At 42.3% G+C, this 19759-nt stretch overlaps 2 protein-coding genes across 3 annotated transcripts; both read right to left on the bottom strand.

Annotated features, from left to right (window-relative positions):
- Positions 1 to 16: 16 nt before the first annotated feature.
- On the bottom strand, positions 17 to 14192 carry rpgrb (retinitis pigmentosa GTPase regulator b). 2 transcript variants are annotated; one of them, XM_077608288.1, is made up of 14 exons: positions 14050 to 14192; positions 13560 to 13685; positions 12913 to 13005; positions 12781 to 12843; positions 12556 to 12714; positions 12141 to 12290; positions 6549 to 6707; positions 6320 to 6475; positions 6124 to 6248; positions 5165 to 5341; positions 4920 to 5082; positions 3661 to 3755; positions 3516 to 3575; positions 17 to 2064 (listed from the first exon to the last, which is right to left on the bottom strand). In XM_077608288.1, exons 1-14 carry the CDS (start codon positions 14078 to 14080, stop codon positions 421 to 423), a joined length of 3201 nt encoding a protein of 1066 aa, XP_077464414.1. In that variant the 5' UTR covers positions 14081 to 14192; the 3' UTR covers positions 17 to 420. The 2 variants fall into 2 exon arrangements, with proteins under 2 accessions (XP_077464414.1, XP_077464412.1); XM_077608286.1 differs by having other exon boundaries at positions 17 to 2067.
- Positions 14193 to 15687: 1495 nt separating this feature from the next.
- Positions 15688 to 18783, bottom strand: LOC144080296 (tubulin alpha-1C chain-like). Its single transcript, XM_077608354.1, has 5 exons — positions 18647 to 18783; positions 18262 to 18394; positions 17922 to 18144; positions 17677 to 17825; positions 15688 to 16895 (listed from the first exon to the last, which is right to left on the bottom strand). Exons 1-5 carry the CDS (start codon positions 18661 to 18663, stop codon positions 15918 to 15920), a joined length of 1500 nt encoding a protein of 499 aa, XP_077464480.1. The 5' UTR covers positions 18664 to 18783; the 3' UTR covers positions 15688 to 15917.
- Between the last annotated feature and the right edge of the window lie 976 nt (positions 18784 to 19759).

Here is a 19759-nt window from a genome sequence, read left to right on the forward strand (position 1 = left end):
GGGTGAAATCCTGACAAAATGTGAATTCAAGAAATGAGAACAGAGGCGGCGATGTCATTTGCGATCCAAGTCGGATACGGGTAAAGCGAAAACGCAAGCCGATTTCCCGACTAAACGGAATACTAGACCTAGCGGGAGACTGGAAGAACAGCAGGGAATGATGGGAAAGGACTAGATGGGAAATGGATTGGAATATCTAATGGGGAGATTTTAGTGGAGGTAGAAGAGAAGTCCCACCTGCTATTGAAAGTGGAGCCATCCATAAATTCATCGATATTGGGCTTCTATAATAGTTTTTTTTTTTTTTAAATCAAAACATGGAATGATAGTCTAAAGGCGTTGTCTAATAACAAAAAAGAGTGCTTTATTAAAAAAAATGAACTCAAATGAACAGACTCAAATGAAATAGAGTGAAAGGAGCTATTGGAGGTTGAGGTACTGAGGTAAAACGTCATCCCAAAACTCTTCTGATTCTCCAGCTGCATGACCTTTGGATCCTGACTTCTGTTTCCCTGGTGTTGTAGTGCTTTTCTTTTTCACTTCTTCCTCTTCCTCCTCTTCTTCATCCTCCTCCTCCTCCTCCTCCTCCTCCTCCTCCTCCTCCTCCTCATCTTCGTCATCACTTTCATTCTTATCCTCCTCTTCCTCTTCATCATTATCATCGTCATCGCTTTCAGTCTTATCTTCCTCTTCATACTCCTCCTCCTCCTCATCACTTTCTTTCTCGTCATTCTCCTCTTCTTCCTCTTCCCCACTTTCTACCTCTTCGCTCTCCTCCTCCTCCTCCTCCTCCTCATTTTCCTCCTCCTGTTCATCGTCTTCTTCTTCATCTTCCTCTTCTTCCTCCTCCCCCTCTTCATCATTTTCCTTCTCCTCCTCCTCCTCTTCATCATCTTCCTCCTCCTCCTCTTCATCATCTTCCTCCTCCTCCTCTTCATCATCTTCCTCCTCCTCTTCTTCATCATCTTCCTCCTCCTCTTCATCATCTTCCTCCTCCTCCTCTTCTGCATCTTCTTCCTCCTCACCTTCTCCTCCTTCTTCACTCTCTTCTTCCTCTTCCTCACTCTCCTTTGAATCCCGCTCCTCACTTCCATCCTCCGCCTTTTCTTCCTCATCTTCCTCCCCTTCTGATTCCCCACTTGATTCATCCTCCCCTTCGGCCATTTCACCTTCAACACTCCCCTCTTTGCTCTCTTCCTCCCTTTCCCTCCCAATGGTTTTCTCCTCTTCCCGCTCCTCACTTTCACCTTCTTCTTCCCCGTCAGTTACCAAATTGTCTTCTTGCTTAAGCGTATCGCTGTCGCCTTCTTCGCCGACTTTCCCCGAGGTCTGAGTGGCCTCATCCTCTTCCTCTGTGGCGCTTGTTACCTCCCTGACCTGGTCCTCCCCTTCATCCCCTGTATCTGCGCCCGTCCGTCCTACTTGGGCCTCCTCTGCACTCTTTCTTCCTGTTTCAGCTGACAGACTGCCGCTCGACGGATCGCCATCAGCTGCGGTGATGCGGCGAGTGCTCTCAGACAGCAGAGACGAGCTGAGCGCCGCCACCTCTAGGAGCAATGAAGCGCTTCCAGCGAGCAGGCCCGACGAGACTGCGCCTTCCGCATTTTGGGGCTCGGCCTCTTCTTGCTTTCTCTCCTTTTTTGACGTCTTAGAACTGATTTTCTTGGACTTTGCTTTGACCTCAGGACGTTGTCCCGTGTTCACGTCGCAGGCGTCGCCTAGACTAAAGTCAGACACTGGAGTTGCCTTTCCTTTGCGCTGTTTGGAAGTTGTTTTAAGTTCCTCTTGCAATTTGTTTTCATTCAACTGGCGACTCCTGGACGCCGATGGCTGAAGCGCTGCCTTCTTGGTGTCTCCCAAAAACTTGCGAGTGTGCTTGGAAGCTGTAGTGCGATTCTCCTTATCCTGCTCGGTCAGCTTTTGGTCTCGAGCGCCGGTGGCTTTGCCAGCGGCGTCACGGTTATGCGACGGTGAAGTCGGAGGCCAACCCGACCGCTTCGAGAGCTTTCCTTCGTTTAACGGTTTCTCTTTCTGACTGGTTAAGGCCTTACCATGTTTACCCTTCTTCTATTCCAGGAAGCGGAGAGCAATAAGATAGAGAAGAAGCATGCGTTAGCAAGAGAGAGCCAGGCAGACAAAAACAAAACGCAGCAAATAATATTCACAAAAGGGCGCTCAAGTTGGGGAGTCAGCTGATGCCTTCAGGCGTATTCACACCTGCCTTGTTTGGTCCAGACCAAACCTATAGAGACGGTGATGCGCACCTTTTGGGCTGGTGTGAATACAAACCAGCAAACTGTGATGCGGACCAAACAGCCGGTCTGAGATCTCACCAGAGAGGTGGTCTCGGTTTGCGTCCAAATGAACTGTGGTGCGGTTCATGTTGTGTGTGAAAGCAAACACTTATTGGCTGCACGGAATAGGCTTCCATAGTAACAGTCGTTATGGGAAAATGCTGTTTGATTGACAGTACATCGACTAGCGTGAGTCGGGGTTCGACATGGAGAGATGAGGAGACAGAATGTCTTCAAGATATTTGGGCAGATGGCAACATAAAATAGATCTTCCATCAATACCCTTTGATAGGCTAAATGTCCCGGAAATGCTTGTAGTTGGTTGAAACATAAATACAGGCATGAGTGGAAGCAGGAGTTCAGTAAATGTTTACTTTCGTGTTTTACCCCACTGTCCAATGACTGAATCATGTTTGCACATATGTAAGTTTGTTGTCAATTCCTGGATCGCTTGCAAAAATTGCAATGTGAAAGCAAACCGCACTAAAAAAACAGTCCGGACCAAATTTTGGCCCTGAACAAAGAAAGCGAATTATTGACTTTCCTGGTGTGAATACGCCTTTAGAGCAGGGATGTCAAACTAGCGGCCGGGGGCCAGATCCGGCCCGGCAGATCGTTTTGTGTGGCCTACGAAACTAAATGAAGTGAAACATCTTCATGGTTTTTGTAAAAATACAAATTATCGCCATCTGAAAATCTGAGAATGGCAAGGTAATAGTTTTTAATCTTGTTTTTTAAGGAAAATAAAATAAATATTGAGGCTATTTACTGTTAACACTAAAAAGAGAATGTTCACCAACCCCCCCTCAATTCCAGGGGGAATGTTATTGGTAGGCTCAAAGAAAAGAAATTGGAATATTTTTAGGACAAAAATATCTAAAAAGATGACAATTTATTTCGTAGCTAATAAGTCAATTTATGGCAGTCCTATTTTACCTCCCATTGATGGCATGTGACGTTCAATTCATTGTGACTGGGAGAGAAAAATGAGCAAATGTTCATTTGTCCCTCCCAGTCAAAATAGGTTGGACGGCCAATGGCAGTCTAAGGAATTATTTATCTTTATGGATCTGACAACAATTACCCTCTAAAGAAAAGCGAAACTACAACGTGGCCCCGACAATAATGAGTTTGACACCCCTGTTTTAGAGCAAACAAACACTTGTTATTCAATGCACAATGGCGACTTGTATGGAAAAGAAAAGGAACATTGTGACTAACCTTGTGAACTGGAGAAAGCGTGAGTGTTTTATCATTTGGGTCCATCTTCATCACGTGTGTCTGTCGGCCAGAAAACACGAGAGAAGATGTCAAATGAGTTATCGTGTTTATTCATTTGGAGCATTTATTTCCCTCTTGCTCTCACCATATTGAGGAAATCTGTAGTTTCCCCTAAATCTTTCACACTGTCAATGTCACTCAGGCTCTCCACAATGTCATCAACCTGGTCTGAAGATGCCTCTGAACATAACGGAGTATGACAAAATAGAAGTTGAAAACTAATAGAATTACTCAGTGACAGCATGTGGACTGGCACATAGATGCAATCCAAGATCAAATTTAAAGGGACAGACAACAACTCTATTATGGGCATCCCGGCAACAGAAAATCTTGTTTACCAATTAAAAGTAACACAGAACTGATCTTTTTTCCCCTGATACTGAAAAGCAAAATAAAGCCAGTAAATCCAGGAAATGCTTACCCAAGATAGGGCAAACACTTTATCGAAAACTGGTACTATGTTAGCCAATCAAACACGAGTAATCCAGATTACCAGCCTTTCCTCGTGACATCTTTATCATTCATTATCGCATGCACCTTAGCTCGGGTAGTCTATCAGTATGTATCAAGGTTATTATGGTTCACACTCCAGGGGAAGTCAACATGAATACATTATTTGATTCGGTCAAATAAGTAGAAGCCCCACTAACTTTGAATGAATAAAAATATTGCTAAATATATTTAATAAGCCGTCAAACTGGGGCAAAATAAGGCCAATGTGGGCCAACTGTGCTCAAAAGAGACCCTCGCTCATGTGCCAAATGTCTTCACGTTACCAGAGCTTGCTACAATGCGGTTAATGCTTTCATTATATGTTTACCATGTCGACAGAATTCATTTACCATGCTACCAAGGCACGTGAATAAGGAAAGCATTTTTCCTGTTGAATGGAAGTGGAACAGATGTTTTTTTCTAGCTTGCTTTAAAAAAATCTTCCACATTTTCCTTAGTCTTTAAAATACATTTCCTCCATTATAAGACACCTAATTCATACTACGGTAATCCCTCAAATATCGCGGTTAATGTATAATCGAAAAATCGCCAAGTAGTGTCACCCCTATTATAACTTTATTTTTTTTCTGTGCTGAGTCCTAGTAGCAAAAGTGGCTTCCACTTAAGAGTTTCAGCATGGATTTTCACATTTTTATGAACTTTAACAAAAAATAAAAAATAATTAATAGCGGAAAAAATTGAGAAGTAGAGAAAGCGCGATAAATGAAGACGCAAAAATCGAGGGATTGCTGTATAGCACCAGCAAATAAAAATCATTATTCCTAGGTGTTGTCTGTGCCTTTAATTCTGCCACAACTTTTGCTATGAATGTGGAAGATGGAGGTGAGATACCCTTGTTGCCATGTCGATGAGCGCTATGAAGCACCTTTCTTTGCGTCAGTTCTGATGAAAGGCTGGCTAGAGTGTTGTTGCTGGAGACAGGAGTCGGTGGCTGGAGGTACCCAGATGTGGTTGTTGGTAATGTACAGTCGCCAAATAGTTCCGGTGACTTCTCCTGTATGGTGCAATTGGAAAAAAAAAGCTAACAATGTCCTAAAAATATTCGGCAGAAGGACAAACGCATTTTTCCAACCCACCCTCTCTCTGCGTCGAACTCGGGCCGGATTGGAGGTGTCTCCCGCATCCCCTAGTAGCTCCACATACGGCCTCTCCAGGTAATTTTCCGTCATGTTGTGGTCATCCAGCAACGCAACAACACAGTTGGCGTCCCTTGGTCGTGCCAGCACGACCATGTGACAACCGCCGCAAACTGCCTGCGAAATTGCGTGTATTTGAACTGAGGTAGTACATAGCATTGAAGGATCATGTTGAAGTACCATTAACAGCAATAGACGTCCAATCCATTTTGATTGAGTGCCTGGCAGTGATTCTTGGCTGCCAGCGTTCTCAGTCAAATGGATTGGCAGCTAATAACTTCATTGTGGGAATGATTTGGAAAAAGGCTTCATATACTTCAATTCATTTTCATTTCTGCCCCTTTTATGGGAGCACAACTCAGCCAACAGGCCAAAACCTTTTCACCAATCAATACTTCTCAAACTTAAAATGCTCTCAATACTCATATGGCACAAAAATAATTCAAATGACCCCCATAAATTCACCCCACAGTGACAGAAAAAAACCTGAATTTCAAAACATGTTTATCCTACATTTTTTGTCTATTTCGCATAATTCTGCATACGAGTTTAAGCATGAATTTTCACATTTTTATGATCGTTAAAAACAAAACAAAACAAATTAATAGCGGAAAAAACGCTACTAATTTACTGAGCAGTATGAATTTGCTAGCATTTTTTAAACAACAACAGTAGGGAGGTTGTTGATCTGTTTACTTAATCTAAGTGTTTGAAGTGATAATAAACCAACGTTACTGCATCGTCAATGTAAATTTGGCCAATCTGGCTTGGATTTTATTGTCTACAACAGCCAAAAATTAAGTATGCTTCGCTAATGACTAAACAAAGTTGCTGAGAACAATAAAAGCTTTTAAGTGGCAATGTGTGGACAATTTACTATGTTAAAGAACATGACGCACCTCCTTGACTTGACACTTGATGAATTGTGGACACAGAGTTGGCTTGAATTGGTTTGTGAAGTTTTCTCCACTCAGACCCAGCTTGCCATGTCGGCCATCGCCAAAAGTATACAGCAGACCGCTTTCTAAAAACCAAAAGAGGTCACTGATGAGGCTGTTCGTAAGAACAAGTTTTTAAAAATTATTTACCAGACACCTGTAATGACGGCCGAGTGGTTCTCGCCGCATGCCACCTGCCGGACTCGACATTTTTTGAAGTGCTCTATCTGGCGTGGAACCCGCGACTCAAATATGAATGTCCCCAGCCCCAACTGACCGAACTGGCCCAAGCCAAAGGCGTAAACTCCATTTTCTTCAAGACGAGAGAGAAAGATCAAGTACTAACAAGTGTACTAATCACAATTCTTCAGCGTTTCCTTTGTTACCTGTGACGGCCACGGTGTGTCCGCCGCCGCATGCCACCTGAGTGACCGGCTCGGGCATGCTCTTCACCAGCTGAGGGACTCGATGACGAGCCAACTGTTCTGTTCCAAGCCCGAGTTTACCACTGTCACGTTCTCCGAATGTGTACAAAGCTCCATCCTCTAGGGAGCAGAAAAATCAGTTTTGAAATAACATCCCCCACCAAAATAAGAAATTATAAGATAGCCACCAGCTGTTCACAGTACTGTAAAAAAGGGAAGGCTTATTGCCCTTGTCAAGGGGATGATTGACATCCAAACGTGTGGCATCCAATCATTATTCTGCTCATTTCCATAAGTTTATCACAAGTAGACGTCAATCTATTTGAATTTTCCGTTATTGCTAGCAAATAAGTAAAAACAGAGGGGTACCTCTAATTAATGTCCCTATATATCAGTGGTGTGCCGTCAGGGCCTTCAAGGCCTTCTCTGCTGGCCTGAGAAATATCTGAATCACAGACTGATAATTATCAGTTAACTATATTGATGTTAATTATATTTTGTCCATGAATACTTATTAAATAATTCCAAATTGTCTGTTAGCTTCCTTTCATTGCTTTTCCCCTGGTTGCACTGCTTCCAGATGTGTTTTCATATTGAAGCATTTAACCAATCACATTTCAGCCATTATTTGTTGCCAGGGTCAGAAATCTGCCTCAAGGCCTTCACAATCAGTTCTACAGGCTCTGCTGCATTAAACAGATTTACTGTCAAAGCCATTTTCAAGACGGACTTTTCAAGAAAAAAAAGATGGATATCATTAAGAAAGGTCGGACAACTCCAAAGCAAGCAAGCCTGTCACAACCGGGAACGAACATTTTCAGCACTAAATTGAATAAAAACGTATGCCAGAAATACGACAGGACAGGCTCGACTTTCAGCATTAGCTTCGATGGCGATAGAAAAGGAGGAGGAAAGAAAGGAGGATGGATATTGTGTACAGGTAAAAAGGATTTTTGGTGAGTAAAATATGGCTATATTCCTAAATAAAATTTCAATTGTATGAGGTTATTATTGATTGCATTGGATAACTTTATTCATCCCGTATTCAGGAAATTTCATTGTGACAGTAGCAAGAGGGTGAGAATGCAGATACAGGAAAGGCATAGTTACACTAGTTACAAGTTAGACAGTACAGTCGCAAAGGACGCAGAACAACAAAGCAAAAGCACAAAGTACAAAGCAAAGTAAATGGGATCATTAAGAATCACCAAATCAAATCATTTAGACAGAAAAAACACAAAACGAGCAAGCGTGGACAGAGCTACCGCTTCCGGCTGCCACTTGAACGGCGCCATCTTGGTTGCGGTAGCAAAAACAGATACAGACTCAAGAAAAAGACGTTGTAAAGATGATTTTTTGTGTCGCAGCTGTAGCTGCAGTAGAGGTTTTATAGCCATAAAATAGTCTCAAGAAAAAGACGTTGTAAAGATGATTTTTTGTGTCGCAGCTGTAGGTGCAGTAGAGGTTTTATAGCCATAATATAGTTTTTGAGGGTTGGATTGATTTCGACAGCTGAAAGCGTCACTAGGAAATTCACGGAACACCACTGCTATACAGTGGTACCTCGTCATACGACCGCTCGTCATACAAAATGCTCGTCTTACGGGGGAAATTTCGATCGAATAATTCGCCCGTGATGCGGTTAAAATTTCGTGATGCGACCAAGCCAGGTGGCCATGGCATTTTTTTTGCATATCTTTCGTGTATAACAATATTTACGAGCACCGGATGAGTTATTCAGACCAGGAAACGCACAACGCGCATGCGCGGGGAAAAGAGGGCTTTCTGGGTAATGAAGTATACTCGTGCACACAACGCCGACAGGCAATGGCACTCAGAATAAAACTTTACCCACAATCAATACGTGGGTAAGCTCAGCTGCTGCATTTCCTGTTATTTTTATCTAATACGAGGAGTATTATATTACTGCTCGTTGGCTGCTCATAAAAACATCAGGGGCACTGGCTCGCAACAGCATCCCCGGTAACAACTCTATCATAGGCGCCGTTCGAGGGGATGCGAACACAGATGCTACAAGCTAAAAGGAGCCGCTAGCCAGCGCCCCCGAAGCTCCCATGAGCAGCGGTGCGGTTGCTGATAAAAGACTGCTGCTCGTTGGCAAGTAGTTGTGCGTTATCCGATTGTGAGGACATTTGTGTGCATCATTTTCGGAATATTTTGAAGGGAATAGTACGACAGCAAACAGCCCATCGATAGCGAACGTGAGGGTGGAGTGTTTGTTCTGTTTACGAGTGCGTTGTGTGGGAAAAAAAACCGAAGCCCCCCGCCCCTTTTGTGCCCCTCTCCCCTCGGCGAAATCCGCCCAATTTTAGTTAGATTAAACACTTTATTTCTATTAAACCACTAGTTATGTGTTACTTTGTTAATAGATGGGGAATTAGAAGAAATAAAACATTTTTCCAATCCAATATCCTGTTTTTGGTGTTTTTTCAGAGGGCTGGAACGAATTAAATTTTTTTCCATTCATTTCAATGGGAAACATTCGCTCGAGTTACGAGAACCTCGTCATACGATCTCAGTCTCGGAACGGATTACGCTCGTATGTCGACGTACCACTGTATACGAAATATTCAGGTTAGAGAAATGCTTCAATTTAACAAAACGCGAAGTCTCAAAAATTCAAACATGTCCGAAATGTAAATACATGTGTAGCATTCTGTATTTTATGTTGAAATTGGAATGAGAGAATTGCATCTCCCTATTCCTATCTCTCAACACCCTGCTGGCCTCCCATTGGATGGAAGGGACCTGCATCTCGACTGCTTTTCGTGTGCCTTCCTTCAACACAAAATCTGACAAACTCCTCAGTTTTCATCTCCACATTCATATGTTCAGTAAAAGGAGCCTCATCTCATCCCATTTTTTGAACCACTTTATCCTCACGAGGGTTGTAGGGGGTGCTGGAGCCTATCCCAGCTGACTCGCAGGGCTCATGGAGACAAACAACCATTCACGCTCACACTCATACCAAAGGCCAATTTAGAGTGTCCCACTTGCCAACAATGCATGACTTTGGAATGTGGGTGGAAACCAGAGTACCCAGAGAAAACACACGCAGCCCCGGGGAGAACATGCAAACTCCACACAAGGAGTGTGATTTGAACCCGGGTCCCCCACTGTGAGGCCGATGCCCTAACCACTTATCCACCGGGCCAATCATTCATTAAATACGTATGTTTATTATTTCAATAGACATTGAACAAACAGGTTTTTAGAAAATACTTCTGACACAATTCTCACAAGTAAAGCCTAGATTTTCCTATTTTTAAAGTCGATACTGCGTTGGACACAGTGGTTTTATTTTGATTTGGCATTTACAATAAATGGCTCAGCCTCCATTTATTAGCCAGTTACAAGATCTGTTTTGGGGCTGCATCTAGGTTGCCATAGCTCAGGAATCTGTATGCTACTTAAACTAAGGTTGCTACAACTACTACAACAAAGACTCAAAATTAATGTAATCTACCACTTGGGCAAATAAAACTAGTTACAAATATCTGATAACTACCAATACAACAAAGATTGGAGATGCTTTCGATCAATGGAGACTACTAAGAAGGAAAAATTAATGACAGACGGCAAAGTTGCTTGTCTTCCCCTAACCTTACTAAATTTTCTTACAATACACGTGTGTGACAAAATGACATTTGGAATACAATAGACATACCGTGCTACATTGTGTAGTATGTGGGTTCATTGGCGAGGACAAACATTGCGTCTCTATTCGTACATGTTAGACAGTAAGTGAAATTAAAATGGATGGAGGTATAAAATCGTCTTTGTAGATGCTGTCAAAACATTATCAAATGATATAGTATTTATTTTCCAGTGTGCTTATTATGTTGAGAGAAGTAGCAACAGCCAGCTATTTTATCTTTGTGCTATCTCGTTAAAAATGTTTTGTTTATTTATTAATGCATCAACTTAAACCCAGTGCAATTTGAAACCCTTAACTTTGACGAGTGTATCAAGTGTACATTAGATTTTTTCCAGGTAATAGACATAAATTATAGACTACATATGCCAGGGTGGGCAAACCGGTCCTTGAGGGCCGCTGTATGTGCAGGCTTTTGTTCCAACCGATCCAGCACAGACACTTTGACCAATTAGATTTCTGTAGAAAACAATCCACTGATTGCACTTGTAGGATACCAAAGTGGCGAAAACGTGTTCCCTTTATGGGTTGGAATGAAAACCCGCACCCACTAAGGCCCTTAGTGGAATAGTTTGCCCACTCCTGACATATGCTGTATGCTCAAATGACCAATGTTAATGTGTGTAGTGAAATGCAAAAATGGTATGATGACCATTTGTGATACATTGATGCAGTAATACCTCAACATACGAGTGCCCAGACATACGAGCAATTTGATACGAGTAAAATTTCGAGCAAATATTTACCTTGAGATACGAGACAAATTTTGATATACGAGCATACAGCGGACACGAGAGGCTGCTCATAAGAACATCATGGGCACTGTCTTTCTGGTCGCAACTCCCTCATGTAATGTCTCTACGAGCATTGGGCAGAGCGTTGCATTTTTTGCAGCGTTTTTGCCCCCCGTTAGTCAGTGCAGAATGGCGGAGCTTGCTCGCTAATACGAGAGGAGTATACAGGTTGGCAAGTGGTCGTGCGTTATCCTATTGTGAGAACATTTGTGTGCATCATTTTCAGAATATTTTGAAAGAGCAAACAACCCTCGATAGGTTCCTTTTAGCTGCAGCTCAAAGTCAGGGTGGAGACGAGAAGAAAGGGATGAAAATGTAAATCAAAATTAGCATTACATTTAGTGTAAGGTTAGATTAAAGTTATTTTTGAGTGTGTCTGTATCGTAATTCAAGTTCATTTAAATTTGTTTATGCGTCTCTCTCGCTATCACTCTCTCTGTCCCTCTCTCTCCCCCTAAGCGAAATGCCTCTAGTACTATTAAACATCATAACCACTAGTTATTTGTTACTCTGTTAATAGATGGCAAATTGGAACAAATAAAAATGTTTTTCCAATCCAGTATCCTGTTTTTGGTGTTTCTTCAGAGGGTTGGAACAAATTAATTTGTTTTTGGTTTATTTCTATGGGAAACGTTGATGTGAGATACGAGTAAATCGACATACAAGCTCAGTACCGGAATGCATTAAGCTTGTATCTCAAGGTACCGCTGTAAATTGATTGCAATTTCACCCCAAAGTAGATTTATTTTAGTTTATCACGCAGCCCAAAGGTTGTGCTTATCAATATTTTGATCCTGGATCCAGTACAATTTTTGGCAACCAATCTTACTGCATATGCCTCCTTCAAAATGACGTGGCTGTTCATGGATCCCATCTAAAATGAATTTAATCTTCAAACGCCATCTTAAATCAGATATCTGAAATGTTTCAGCCACATAATTTTTATGAATGTCAAATTTGTATGGCGTTTTTGATTGCTGACATGAGCAATTAAGTTTGCGCTCATTTCATACGTGAGCAGACCTTTAGTAAAATAGATAACATCCACTCAAATGCTGAAAGTTTACAGATATTGCATCTCACCTGTTACATAGGCTGAGTGGTAGTACCCACATGACACCCACGCGATAGGCTGCCCAGCGCTGATCTCTTGTGGCAAGCAGGCGTGGCTTTCTTTCCCCAAACCGACTTGACCCTCTGAGTTGTCCCCCCACATGAAAAGCTCACCTCTCTCTGAGAGAAAGAGATGGAGGTAAAAAGGACAGATATCCCTCGTCACATTATTCTATATGCGAGGTTCAGTTGTTCTAAACACATTCCGGTCAGTGATGGTAAAGGTGTAAATAGCATTTTTTTCTAGTTAATCCCGTAAATGGCAGTTAAATAGTTAATTATTTTGCCAAGTGACACTGAAGGTATAATACTGACTTGACTCCCATAGGTCGTGATAGCTATAGTTGCCATCCACAGCTGACACGCGTGACCTCAAGTGACTCACCGGTGAGGGCGGCAGACGTGTTTGAACCAGCAGCGAGCATTCGGAGTGGCCCATGGGAATCAAAGAACTCCACTCTCTGGAAGGACGTCCTCTCATCACAGTCGCCAAGGCCCAGTTGACCCTCGCTGTTGCCGCCCGTGGCGTACACATGCCCCTGAGCTAGTAGGGGAAAAAAGACATGCAAAGACTGGTGAGAATGCTTTGAAGGAATCATGTGACGCTGACCTGTACAGATGAGCGTATGGTTTCTTCCACAGGCCACAAGTTGGACATTCTGCGACTTCAGGGCTGGAGATAAAAACAATAAGTGCACGTTAAATCGAGGAGCCCAACACCAATAGTTGGTGAAAGGCATACCTTTGACACAAGTGGGCTTGTTCACAGTCACTTTAGACCCCAGACCGAGTTGGCCCCAATTGTTGCTGCCAAACATGAACAGTTTGCCATTTTCTGCCAAAACAAATGAAAACAGTGAATAAGGTTGAAAACAAAACGGGTAGGTGAATTTTTTGGTAACTAGGGAAAAAAATCGTAATCATAAAGACCTGACATCCACATATATATGGACATCACATTTTGGGTCACACCGGCCACAATAATAACATTTGAGGCTTAATAACATTGTAAAAGTTTTTTTGTCATTGTTTAAATCATTGCCTGTTATTGACAACAATATATGTCCAATTCCAATAATCTGGGTGAAATAGTTATGTGCCTTTGACAGTGCTACACACACACAAAAAAGATTGGACGTCTAATGTTGTCAATGACAGCCAGTTAATTCTCCTGTGTCGAGTTTGCATGTTCTCCCCGGGCCTGCATAGGTTTTCTTGTTTGTCTCCTTGTGCCCTGCGATTGGCTGGCCACCAATTCAGGGTGTCCCCCGCCTCTGGCCCAAAGTCAGCTGGGATAGGCTCCAGCACCCCCTGTCACCCTAGTGAGGATAAAGCAATTCAAAAAATGAGAGAGAATAAATAAATAAACAAAGCACATTGAGAAGTTACCCGATATTAAGGCGGTGTGTTCATCCCCGCAGGCTATTTTTCGAGGAATATCATTTTTGAGCCAAAATTTAGTGGGCAAGTTATCAGCAAATTTACTCTTTCCAAACGTGAAAACTGCTCCGGATTCTGTAAGAGAAGAACATAATATGTTAATGTTGTTTTACATGAAATCCCAACTAACATGATAAATTCATATATAAACATATTGATATGATTAATTACATTACAGAAACTACAAAAAGACCCCGCTGCGTAAATGACAAAAAAAAAAAAATTTAAATATATTTTTCAAAAAAGGTACACTACTGAATTTGCCCAGCAAAAATAGAATTTGAATCAAATTCGTTTGACTTTAGCATCACTTTAAAACGGGAATTTACAGACTAAAACTACCGGATTACACCATTTTGCAGCTGCGTATATTACGACGACAGCTAAGTAAAAGGTGAAAATAACACACGATGAAACGTGTACGAAACGTTTTATTTACCTGGTATCTCATCCACCTCCTCCCCAGCCATCACCCCGGGACTTTAATCCGCTTTACTTGGCGTTCTGAGCGTGTTTTTGTCCCTCTTGTCTGCTATTCGATAACCCGGAAGCAAACACATCATTGCCTTGACTACAACCATGTGGCTCTTAAAGAGACCGTACACTTGTCAGCTTGCCTGCACACACACATACATATGTGTGTGTGGGTGTGAGCTTGCCTTTCGTTCACTTTAAATCAAATTCATAAAAGTCCATTAAACACAACGTCAATAAAGGTTATATAATGACATCATTATTGAATTTCCAAATGATAGGCCTATTCCCACATGGAGATTTTGTCCCATATAATTTGGTATGTTATTTTTTTCATTCATGTATTCACTCAGTGCTACTCAGAACTAGAATGATCTCATCTCATCTGATCTCATTTTCTGAACCGCTTTGTCCTCACTAGGGTCGCGGGGGGTGCTGGAGCCTATCCCAGCTGACTCCGGGCCAGAGGCGGTGTACACCCTGAATCGGTGGCCAGCCAATCGCAGGGCACAAGGAGACAAACAACCATGCACACTCACACCCATACCTAGGGGGAATTTAGAGTGTCCAATCAGCCTACCATGCATGTTTTTGGAATGTTGGAGGAAACCAGAGTACCTGGAGGAAACCCACGCAGGCCCGGGGAGAACATGCAAACTCCACACAGGTGGACATGACCTGGATTTGAACCTAGGACCCCAGAGCTATGAGGCTGACGTGCTAACCACTCGCTCCACTGGCCCGCCACTGGTTATATTCTTGATATTACTTGATGATTTTAAAGAAGTTTTTTCCCTCTGACTCACTTCGTCATGGAAACAGCAGCCTAATTAAAAAATAAATTGCTTTTTGAACCATTCATTCAAATAAATTAAAACGCAAAGCAGTATGTAGTAATAATCACTTTCAAATAAAATATATTTGCTAAAAGGGTGTAGGTGTCCAAATGGGATGTGTCTTTGACCACTGATAATGGAGAAAAAAATATACAGGCTGTGGGAGCGCTTCCATTTTACGATGTCACTTATACCCACGCATAGACACAATAAGAAACTCGACCAACATATGTGTACTTGATTGGATAGATTAGATATTATTGCAGAATATTAGGAATATACTCTCATTCGAAATGCCAAAATGGTACTGTCATTGATAAATGTCTGTTGGCCCCTTCCTGGAAATGCTCGTATTTATTTTTGTTTTTCCTGTTTGTATTTTCTTTTATTAAAGATTCTTTCCACTGGGCTGGACTTGATGGTGTTGTGTTTCCCTTTAAAGTAAAACTGAACATCATGTCGCTATTTTATTGAAATTTTCCTAGCACGTGTAGAATTCTTCCCCATTTTTCTATGCAATATCCCGCATGGGTCCTAGTTATTCAAAGGTCTTACATTTTTAAATGTAGTTTTAGGGGTTGGAAAAGTGGCCACACAGAGTAGCAAATCACTGAAATGGGAAGAGTTTACAGAAGCTGTTACTTTCTCATTTCAATTCAACTTAAAAATTAGACCTTTTTTTAAATGAGGCTAGTCGTCAAAAATCAAAACAGAGACATCATAGAGGGTTTGAGGTTATTTAATTATTAATATAAATGAGTTTATTTGAATAAAGATAGGTGCAGGATTGTAACAAACCAATTTATTGGACACTTTTCTGATGCAGGTCATCCAGCAACGCAATTGTTGGTTCACCTGAATTGTGGGCACAATTTCATGTTTTAGAGTATTTGAAGATTTAGCAACGATACCCTATGTGAAAGATACAAAGTATGCGGGAAAAAAATCCCTTCACATGTGACCGAATCCTGGGTATGTTGACTCGTGCTTAGGTTTTTCAATACTCTTCTCCCTCCTCTTCATCATCCGCGATGGTGTCCGTGCCCACCTCCTCATAATCTTTCTCTAGAGCGGCCATGTCCTCTCGAGCCTCGGAAAATTCTCCCTCTTCCATCCCCTCGCCGACGTACCAGTGCACGAAGGCCCTCTTGGCGTACATCAGGTCGAACTTGTGGTCAAGTCTGGCCCAGGCCTCGGCGATGGCAGTGGTGTTGCTAAGCATGCAAACGGCTCTCTGGACCTTGGCCAGGTCTCCCCCGGGAACCACTGTAGGGGGCTGGTAGTTGATTCCCACCTTAAAACCAGTGGGACACCAATCCACAAACTGGATGGTGCGCTTGGTTTTGATGGTGGCGATAGCGGAGTTGACATCTTTGGGCACCACGTCGCCACGGTAAAGCAGACAGCACGCCATGTACTTGCCGTGGCGCGGGTCGCATTTCACCATCTGATTGGCCGGCTCAAAACAGGCGTTGGTTATCTCGGCGACGGACAGTTGCTCGTGGTAAGCCTTCTCTGCCGAGATGACGGGGGCGTACGTGGCCAAGGGGAAGTGGATGCGCGGGTACGGCACGAGGTTGGTCTGAAACTCAGTCAAGTCCACATTCAGGGCGCCATCAAAGCGCAGGGAAGCGGTGATGGAAGATACGATTTGACCGATCAGCCTGTTGAGATTGGTGTAGGTGGGACGCTCAATGTCGAGGTTCCTGCGGCAGATATCGTAGATGGCCTCGTTGTCCACCATGAAAGCGCAATCGGAGTGCTCCAAGGTGGTGTGAGTGGTCAGAATGGAGTTATAGGGCTCCACTACCGCAGTTGACACCTGAGGAGCCGGGTAGATGGCAAACTCTAGTTTGGACTTCTTGCCGTAGTCCACTGAGAGACGCTCCATCAGTAGAGAAGTAAAGCCAGAACCGGTTCCTCCCCCGAAGGAATGGAAGATTAGAAAACCTTGGAGACCAGTGCATTGGTCCGCCTACCAAAAGAAAAGCCTTTCTTAGTTAGGCGAGTACAAAGGTCAGTCCAGAAATGGAAGACATTTTGGCCTCAAAATTCTTTTAAAAACATCTTTGGTTTTCTGCTACATATTCCTAATTAATAACTTATTATTGAAGAAATGTGTATTTGTTTTGTTTTTCTGCTACATAATATACATGATTTTTTTTATGTTCACGATAATTTGTTGCAGGGTTGTAAAGCTGAACGAAGGTTAGCTGGTGAGCCAGCTGTTAGTGTTGACAAAGAGGACAAACTCAAATATCTATTTTCAGGTTGTTTTTTTTCTTTACATTTGTTCTGAGTTAATTTTCTCTGAAAAGGTACATTCTCATGTCATCTTGTATCTGAATCATCTAAAATTTGAAGGGTGGCCTCACATTTTGGAATGACCCATAAATGTCTGACCACATTTTAAATAACGCTCACCATTTTTCGAATCCTGTCGAGAACCGAGTCAATGATCTCCTTGTTAATAGCGTGGTGAGCACTTACAGATGAATAGTAAAATTTCTATGACATGATTTTTTTATATTCACGATAACTGGTTGCAGAGTGCAAATCTGTTCTAATGTTAGATTTTTTCAGTTTGTTTGTTTGTTTGGACTCAGGGCAAAAAGATTTACTACAAAAACTGCAACTTTGTGCACTATATTGTGTATCTGGATTAGTATGTAAAAACTGAGGAATGGCAAGTTAAGATGTCCTCAAGTTCTGGAATGACCCATCAATATTTGACCACATTGTAAAATAACGCTCACCAGTTTTCGAACCCTGTCCAGAACCAGGTCAATGATCTCCTTGCCAATAGTGTAGTGACCACGGGCATAGTTGTTAGCTGCGTCTTCCTTCCCTGTGATTAGCTGCTCAGGATGAAAGAGCTGGCGGTAGGTTCCTGTGCGCACTTCATCTAGTAGGCAAACATTAACAAATGTTTTTTTTCATCCCACAGACAATCGGTAGGCTTTGTTCTACTGCGAAACGATTCGAGCTAGTCTCATGTTACCGATGACTGTGGGCTCCAAGTCCACAAAAACTGCCCTGGGCACGTGTTTGCCAGCTCCAGTCTCGCTGAAGAAGGTGTTGAAAGAGTCATCCCCTCCTCCGATGGTCTTGTCACTGGGCATTTGCCCATCCGGCTGAATGCCGTGCTCCAGACAGTATAACTCCCAGCAGGCATTGCCGATCTGGGCTCCGGCCTGGCCGACGTGGACAGAGATGCATTCACGCTGCAAGATGTATACAGAGGTCAAAAACAAAGAATGACAAAATCTACTCTGAAAACTACTTCAACTTTTCCTGGTAATACATTTTTTTCCATTAGAATGTTTGTGTTTACTTCTCACCATGACTCTTGATGATGTTTCTTGTTCACCTGAAATGGAAGCCTGGGGATGTTGTTTGGTCCAAAAGCAGGACGCCGTTTTATAGCTCGGTGTTGCCCAGCAACAACTTGGCGTGTTGTGGCAACCGGAGGAGCTGAAGAAGAAAACGCTATTGGAGGAGGAGCGCAGAAAAGCTCACTCGAGTCTGACCCTTGACAATGGTTGTTGTTGGTAACCAGCAATGAGTTTAAGTGCAGTGAAATGCGACACACAACTGATGCATCTTCTCGTGTTACACGTCTTATGAACAGGACACCTCATGAGGGTTGTTTGGTAGAACTACAGATACTACATCTATAAACATAGAAATATGTATACATGTATTAAGAAATCAATTGTTAATCACCTAGTGCTTGGCCCCATCTTAGAAGATGACGGATGATTTAATGATCATGGTATTTTTTACTTGATTTGAGCTTTCCAATGTAGCCTAGTAACAATAGTCTCTAGTCATTGACTTCCCGGGTTACTTTTTGTTGAAGGCCAATTTGATCTGATAACCCACCACTATCTCAATTTGTCTCAAATCTTTTATGTGGAAACTGTGTTGAATCATGAAATAAATGTAATAAAAACACTTTTTCAGCATGAATATGAAACATTCAAATAAAAATAATGAGCAGAAAATTGTCATGGATTAACACAAAGGCAAACGTGGGTTGCTTTTGCACATTATAATCACTGCTTGCACTTTCAACCTCCTCTGTCGTCCCCTAACCTTTGCTGTTCTCCCTCTCCCTGATTTTGTAATGCTACTTATAACCCGGTAGCATACAGAACATCTATTCTGTTATATTTCATTGAGAAATTATTTTTGGGGCTACATGGATCTGTGTGAGTCTTGTTTGTTTTTAACACTCTTTGACAAGATTCTATCATATAATTAGAGTGTAATAATCCATGACGGTGGCACTTTAAATAACATTTCTGTAGTCCTTATAGAAAGAAGACAACTACATGAATGAAGAAATTTCAAAAAATAAATTAAAATAACAAAAGCCTTAAAGTTTTGCTATTAAGAGGTTCAAAAACGAGGATTTGGACCATATTTCGGTAAAATATGCCTCTAACAATCAATGATCCATCAAAATAAATACGTTTAGTTGATAAATTGCACCAGCACTAATTGGCTGATTCAGGCCCAGGCCAGACAGGTGGGTGGTTGCTGCTCTCACTCAATGACAGGTCCAGCACTTGATGGGCTAAGCTATGGCAGGTGGGGCTCATCAGACATCAAGGAATTATTTAAATCAACCAGAGCTTGACCACATCGCTGGATCATCTTTATCAGTTCACTGTAAAGTACCTTCTCGCGTTACCTCCTTGTTTGATCTTTGACCTCGTTTTGCCCTTGAACCACGATTACGATCACAATCACGACCACGCAACTTGTACATTCATTTTGGATCCCTCTACAGACCTCTCGGCGACCGACCTCCACGCCACGCCCACCGACCTG

Source organism: Stigmatopora argus, chromosome 1 (assembly GCF_051989625.1).
Source record: "Stigmatopora argus isolate UIUO_Sarg chromosome 1, RoL_Sarg_1.0, whole genome shotgun sequence".
Classification (NCBI taxonomy): Eukaryota; Metazoa; Chordata; class Actinopteri; order Syngnathiformes; family Syngnathidae; genus Stigmatopora; species Stigmatopora argus.